The sequence below is a fragment of the Saccostrea echinata genome, unplaced genomic scaffold (assembly GCF_033153115.1).
Source record: "Saccostrea echinata isolate AGI-Se365-2 ecotype Australia unplaced genomic scaffold, CSIRO_AGI_Sech_v1 ptg000017l, whole genome shotgun sequence".
Taxonomy (NCBI): Eukaryota; Metazoa; Mollusca; class Bivalvia; order Ostreida; family Ostreidae; genus Saccostrea; species Saccostrea echinata.
The window spans coordinates 5274591-5282437 of NW_026889766.1; the positions used below are offsets into that span (position 1 = coordinate 5274591).

Here is a 7847-nt window from a genome sequence, read left to right on the forward strand (position 1 = left end):
GTTAGTTGAAAAATGAATTATATTTTTTCAAAAACATAAAATTTTTAGATACGCCTTAATTAAGTAACAATTCATTTGTGAAAAATATTTATTGTAAAAACCTAAAAATAAGATCTATAATAGTAGACTTTTTATTATTTTTCTCTTTTAAGATTACTGTACAGCTCCGGACGGATCGGTTCTTTACCCTAGGCCTGGAGAGATGTACAACGTGGGCCAGAGCTTGCGCTGTTTCTGCCCTGGGCGGAAACCAAACGATACTGCCGTCTGTGAACCAGTTCCCACTACCCCAGTTCCCACTACCCCAGTTCCCCCTACCATAATTGTTCCAGAAATCGTGGGATAGTAGTACATATATAAGTACAGAGCATCATATTTATCGACCCTTTCCTGAACATTGTGAAATGTGCAACACGGAGAATTGCAAATGCGAACAAAAAAAAAAAAAAAAAAAAAAAAAAAAAAGATTGCTTAAGTTTTATTTATTAATATTTTTGCGTGCAGTTAAAATAATAAAAATAGGCATTCTTTTTTTTTAATTTTCGGTTTTAACAGCTTTTCATGTATATGCCCGGACCATATCGCATTTGCTTGTTCTTCTTATATTCTCTGTCTGGCTGTCTGGCACTTGATCTAGACTTGCATGTATAATGTGTGTTAATAGCGCCCTCTTTGTCCACCTCTCTTTATTAGCTGTGCTGTCAGAACAATGCAATATTTTATTATCAAACGTTTTGCCTATTTGTGTTTAAAAATTAGAAAATATGTACTAAAATTCTAAAATTTTCACCCTCTGCTGGATTAAACATCATATGCTCTCTTACTAATTTCTATACGTTATTGAATAATATTTCGGGAATGAACTTTGCTCTCCGGCGTCAAATCTTTCGAAAAGACAAACCCATAAAATTGTATTAAAAAATATTTAAAAGGACATTACGTTTCGCAGATTTTTTTTTTTTTTTTACCTTTTTCCCAATTCCCTGAGTGTACAATTAAATAGTTCTAATAAATAAAGTACCTTAATAATGCAACTTTTATTATGCCTAATAAATACCAATTTAATTCCAGATAAAGCTGTAAGTTTAGTAATTTTTCTCTGAAAATCACAAAGATATTCATCATTTGATTTCTATTCAAACTCCAGGGTAATGTATGTTGATTTTTTGCTTAAGAACTTCAAATGGTACTAGGATTAAAAATTCAGAAAATCTTGAAAAAAACTAGAGGTACTGTAATCACTGAGCTCACTAAATAATACCCCCTGCCTCCCATATGATTATAATGGCAAAGTCCATGTTTTGCTCTCGGAAACCCGAAATAAGTGTCAGATCAAAAAGTAAAATAGGAGGTGCACAATGGCATTATGTAATAAAGAATCTGTGAAAGGTTCATAAAATTTCATTCAGTGGTATAAGAGGAGTTGCGGATAAGAGATAGGTACCCCAAAGCGTAACAGACGGATGGACGGATGGACATCCCGATCACTATATACCCTCCCACTTTTCAAGCGGGGGGTATAATTATCAATTAGGTTAGGTTAGTTATCTGGTATGTTGTACTGCTGAGAATTATCTCTCCGACAGGATCCAGGTAGTAGTATTAAAGGGATACTTCTCTGGATTGGAAAGTGTTATTGCAGGTGTTCCTGAAGAGTCACTTTTAGGACCATTTCTCTTTTTAATTTATATAAATGATGCAACTGAAAACATACAAAATCATTAGAACTATTTGCGGATGACACATAATTGTTGATATAGACACAGTCAACCCAATGGAATCTCTTACTGCTGACTTGGAAAAAAAAATAATTAAGGCAATGGTCTCATCAATGATTAGCTGAATTAAAACCTAACAAAACTGAAAATTTATTTTATTAGAACCCTTATTAGAACAAAATATATCATTTGGGAATAGAAGGAATACTATTACCCAAAATCACAGTCGCTGCCACCTAGGGCTGATGGGGCTAGTATGACATTATAATATTACATGTATATTAATTACTATCATTAACACGATTGACGAGAAAGCTTATAATTGTTCAACATGAACATAATGCGCACATGCACTTGAAAAATTAGGGATACCGATTTGTTTGAGAATTAATCTCTCCCACCTAAGTCAATATACATGCATGTTCTCTCTCTCTTTCTCTCTCTCTCCGGATTCATTCTCTACAAATTAATGATTTATTTTACGTGCTGCTTATTCATTGCTCTTTTTTATTATTATTATTAGTACCTTGATCTGTGGAGAAAACGATTATAGGCATCCATGCCTGCTGTTCAGTCCAAATCATGTAGCAATGAATAAAATATTTTAAAAACAAACCTATCACAGTACAGAGTTTACTTGTATGAGCTCTACTTTTCGAGCACCTGTGCCTTTTCCGGAATTGACCCGCCAATATTCTAGTCTTTATAATGTATTGTTTGTGCATGGATACAATGTAAACAACCCGAGACATTGAACGCGTAGATATCGTGGCAAAGGTCCAAGATACAGAAAGGTAAGGCGCGATTACTTTTCTTTATTAACAAAAGAACTTCATAATCATTGGAAATCAAAGCATGCATTCTACTCAAGGGGGCGTGATTTCAATTAATAATGCCTACTATTAAATTTTATACAGAGCCCTTTGGTTTTTTTTTTTGACAATCGATATATTGAAAAGTTGATAAGTCTGTTTAAAGCAATTTTAAATTTACCTGTATACCTAACGTTATGTAGGAATATAACAAAGGGGGATTTACAGCGACATTGATATTAAATTAATAAGTTTAAACAAGATTAAATGTGTGTAAAGAATTTCTACATTAAAATACACATGTATATTTGATTTAAATAGGGAGAGCACTCAATATATGCAGCCTGAATTAAATGTTTAAATGCATACCAGGTAATTTCACACAGCGATTATTTTTTTCCCTTCCTCTCTTTTAGTATTTTTTTTTTTCAAGGGAAAAACTTTTTCACTTCATGAATTACAAAGATTATTAAACTTGGGAATTTACCTTGGTGTGTGTAACTTAAATATAGAAGTAACGCGAAACTAATAGAGGGGTCTAAATCGACTTAAAAAACAAATTTCCAGCTCATTTTTTTTTCACAAAAAGAAATGATTCAATAAAAATTAGATAAAATGAAAATTGAAAATAGGAAAATAGGCATTTCGCAGAGAGAGAGAGAGAGAGAGAGAGAGTCTTTTCTCCTGATCAATCCATTTTCCCCATATATTTATAGCTCTTCATTAGTTGTTTTTTTTTTTCCTTGTTTCGCTAAGATATAAATTATACTATGATAAAATAAAGCTGAAAAGTGGAGAGCGGGGTGGGTGTGCGGACCCCTGCCCCCTCTGGATCCGCCAACGGCGTGGGTGAGTGGTTCGGGATATACGGAGGCTCGGAAGATGACAATTTAGCGGAATATTAAGCTAGGCAGATAAGAACTTTTTTAATAACATTGTAGCAACATGTTTTTAAATCAACAGGTCGCGTGCAGTAATTCACAAAACAGATAGGATATGTTTTCAGTCCTTAACAAAACATCTTTGGCAGTACTCAATCAGTTAGCTGTCATTATATCTGATAATTATAATCTTCTGGTCTTGAAGTCCGACGCAAGGTTCACATATTAAATGACAGACATTGATCCTGGTGTCCTGGCATTCTGAAGCTTTTTATCTCAGATCATGCCTTAAATAAATAATTTAAATACCTATACATCAAACAATTTATTATCTACTGTATGTAAGGTAGACTCGGTGCATTTGTCGCCCAGATCCACATTTCTGGTATACTGACATGCAAGGACATTGCAGGAATTGAAATATGAAGGCAGATCTACCTTCTGTCTAAAAAAAATCTTTTAAGACAGTGGGGTGGGGGCATGGAGTGTGTCTCCATAGAATTAAGAAATTCGTGATAACACTTAAGCTTTCTGACTCATATTTATTACAAGTGCACCTGTATGCAACTGAGTTTTCTGTGGTCATTTAATGAAATTTTTTAACCCCCCCCCCCTCAACATCATTGGAAAACTTGAATTTGTCCCTGAAAGATCAAGAACTTTTCCAATGTAAATGTATCTTATATTAATTTATAAGAATAAGGTCACATGCACTTGCGATATTAAAAATGGATTCCTTTAAAAATTATGCAGAGAGAAATAGCGTACGTGTTTATGATGTAGATTCAATGTACAAGGGCGTACTATGTTTAATATTTTCAAATCTGTTTGCTACTTTTTTTTTTTACATATAGTCAGCTATACACTATTGGGATTCAACTTAGAAGTATACACTGTATACTCGTATATCTTGAATTACAAAATAGGATTTATTAAAAAAAAAATCATCAGATCTGTACATATGACCACTGTGTGACCTTTATAGTTTGTTGCTGTATGTTTGTGATAAATTTTGTTATCCTAGCATATGAATCAAATGTGTATATACGTATATAGTTCTTTCTGTTGCAAAACGCAGTCGCATGAATTTTAAATGTGTTTACAAAAGGGTTATTGTAGATGCACGTGTTCGTAAACGTTGCTGTAAATCTTAAAGCACGTCCTTTTATATTTGCAGTATGTTTTATGCCTTTGGACCGGGGCACAAAAATGTCATCCAGGTACAGATCTGCCCAGAAGGTCAAATCTCAAAGCCTCACTACTAAGACAGAATTCGACCTGCCAACAAAAAGTATATCAAACACAAATCAACAGAAGAGATTACGTCCCAAAACCGTTCCCACCAGACCGCAGAAAGAGAGTGTGAAACCGATTTCTCTGTCAGTGACGGCAAAAATTAAAAGCGGTAGCGCGGGACAAGGCTCTTCTGAAAAGAAGGACGATCGAAGCGAAAATGGTGCCACAAATCGTAAAAGTTTAAGCAATTCTTTAACGCAGAAAACAGTTAATGGCAGCAAGAACAGCGAAGGAGAGAAATCAGAGGCCGGTGTGAACACCGGAACGTTAAGTCAACCGGACCCCAATGTTGGCAGGACAAACGGCAAAGAAGACAAACCAGATACTGGTGTGAATATCAGAAGGTTAAGTCAACCGGAACCCAATGTTGGCAGGACAAACGACAAAGAAGACAAACCAAATACTGGTGTGAACACCGGAACGTTAAGTCAACCGGAATCAACTGTTAGCAGAAAAATCGACAAAGAAGACAAACAAACGGCTGGTGTGAACACTGGAACGTTAGTTCAACGTGAACCCAATGTTGGCAGGACAACCGGCAAAGAAGAGAAACCAAAGGCTAGTGTGAATACGGGAACGTTAAGTCAACCGGACCCCAATGTTGGCAGGACAAACGGCAAAGAAGACAAACCAAATACTGGTGTGAATATCAGAAGGTTAAGTCAACCGGAACCCAATGTTGGCAGGACAAACGACAAAGAAGAGAAAACAGAGGCTGGTGTGAATACCGGAACCTTCAGTCAACGTGAACCCAATGTTGACAGGACAAATGGCAGGGAAACAGAGCAATGTGTGAATACCGGAACGTTAAGTCAACCGGAACCAAATGTTGGCACCCGGAATTCCTTAAGTTCTCATGAGATCTCCGAGAATGATCCAATAAGAGAAACAGAAAACGGAAAAGACAATTACGTGGAACATGTCAACACAGAGTCTCTTGAAAATGGTTCATATTCCATCGGCCATACACTAGTCACAATTAACGAAAACGGAAATCAAAATGGTGAAGATATTTCAGAAGAACAACTCGATGCAAGCGTATTCGATGGGGTTGGTCGATTTTTCATGTGTTCTGTAGACTCTGACGTCACAACTCCGTGGATAGGTGGAATGGCGTACGTCGAAAGTGGTGATATCATTTGTTTAGATCTAAACAATGAGTGTATCAAACGATTCGACAAAAATTTCAAGATGGTGTCAAGCATTGAGGTCCCGTTTGACTGTTATGGAATGACTATTACATCACATGATGAGATTGCAGTCACGTGCCTTAATGAAATTCATTTTTACAACGTTGGAAAATTTGGAATGAATAGAACTGCAAAATATTTTACTGTGAATGGAATGGCACACGGCATTGCATCTGATCAAAGCTGGTTTGCCGTGACATGTGATATTTCAGAACCAGAAGATAGCACGATTCGAATTATCGATGAAAACGGAAGTGAACAATTCGTAATCTATCCACCTGTTGTGTCAGAACTTCCATTAAAACTCTCATCTTTCATTGAGCTTGACAAATCATTAGGTCGGGTTTTTATCTCAGAATCAGCACCGAGCAGGGTTGTCTGTGTTAACTTTCAAGGAGAGGCATTATGGGATACTTCCATTCCCGGAGGGTCACGTGGCATAGTCTCCATTGGCACCAATATCTTAGTGTGCGACCAGTTCAGTGAAAAAATTCGTTTACTGACAAAAGACGGCGCGTTGAAGGCACCAATGTTATCGTCTGAAGACGGACTCTGTAACCCTGACATCATCGCTCGCAGACCTGATTCTAATGAAGTCGTAGTATCCTATGGTGGATTTGGAACCATTGGATTGTTTTCCATACACTAACTTGTTTTGTTAAGGTTGATGGGGTTCGCATGCAAATGATTGGTAGATTTTAGATAGTTAGTGATTACAGAGTTATATTTATTTAAAATATGTATTTACGTAGGAAATTAGGTGTATTAGGGAAATGTTTCGAAATTGTTTTGTGGGAACGTGTAATGTAAGAACATCTTCTTTGTCCTTTGTTTTACAATGGATAAGATTGCATTTTAACTTGTAAGAGAAAATCGAACACACTCCGTGTGTTCCCGTTGTGAAGGACTGCTTTAACTCAAACAGAAAGATCATGTGTTTCGATTGGGGTAAAAAGGTGGGGGAGAATCCCGAGGTGTGCCGATACCTCTCCTCATTTAGTAGAATGCAATTAAACTGCATCTAGGAATATAAGGAAAATACTCCTTACTCATCAATTAACACGTTTTATTAATGATGCATTTCACATAATTACCAAAGATTGTTACTGTTGTGGATCATAAATGCAAGAAAAATCTTTATTAATGTACCATTACTAACCAATTGTGTTCAGTTCTCCAAGTACTGCAATAAAAATCCATGCCTTACAAAGTAATTTATCCGTTTTGGTTTCATGAATACAGTCATATGATATCGTTATGCAACCCTAGGCCCATATTATTCACAACAAAATAATATTCTAGCTGTCCTATAACTGCCATTACCATATACTCTCACCTAAAAACAATTTTCTAATTAAAAGATTGTTTTGGATTTAACGTTGCAGAATCATCTAGAGATCATAGTGTAAGGTATAGTTTTTACAATGCCTGTACTACAAGTGTACTGTCCCAGAAACTGTTTTTCATTCTTGATTCTGTAACCTCTCGGAAAAATTAATGTGAAATACATGTACTAGGATGTGATCATCAATTTCTCTCCATTACAGACGCAATGGTCAGGCAGGGAACATACAAACAGGTTAACATGGCAATTAAGCTCTGGGTTCATTCAAACTTTCTTTGCAGAATAATGATGAAAAACAAGCCATCTTTGGACTTTATTACTTTTAATACACGTTTTCTACACTAAACATACACAAAGTGAAAGTAGATGACAAACAAAGTGAAAGTAGATGACCAACAAAGTGAAAGTACATGACCATGTTAAGGTAGACAAGAAGGCATCATAAGTGTGACCAAAAGAGGAATTCATGTACAAAAGTATTACAATGCAATTTGTAAAAAAAAAAGTTATATAACATGTATTACAACATCATCTTTTACAATATGTTTAACCAGTAAGGAAATTGTAATTATGCAATATGCAAAGTCAAATGCTGACTTCGAAAA

General features: G+C 35.7%; 1 protein-coding gene across 1 annotated transcript; it reads left to right on the forward strand.

Moving 5' to 3' along the window:
• The first annotated feature begins 2433 nt into the window (after positions 1-2433).
• LOC133189278 (uncharacterized) lies at positions 2434-6831 on the forward strand. The gene is made up of 2 exons (XM_061324681.1): positions 2434-2512; positions 4589-6831. The coding sequence occupies exon 2, from the start codon at positions 4597-4599 to the stop codon at positions 6544-6546; it is 1950 nt and encodes a 649-aa protein (XP_061180665.1). The 5' UTR covers positions 2434-2512; positions 4589-4596; the 3' UTR covers positions 6547-6831.
• Positions 6832-7847: the final 1016 nt, after the last annotated feature.

What these genes read in the sequence shown, in the direction of transcription:
- LOC133189278 (XM_061324681.1), top strand. Translation starts at nt 4,597, where the DNA reads ATGCCTTTGGACCGGGGCACAAAAATGTCATCCAGGTACAGATCTGCC.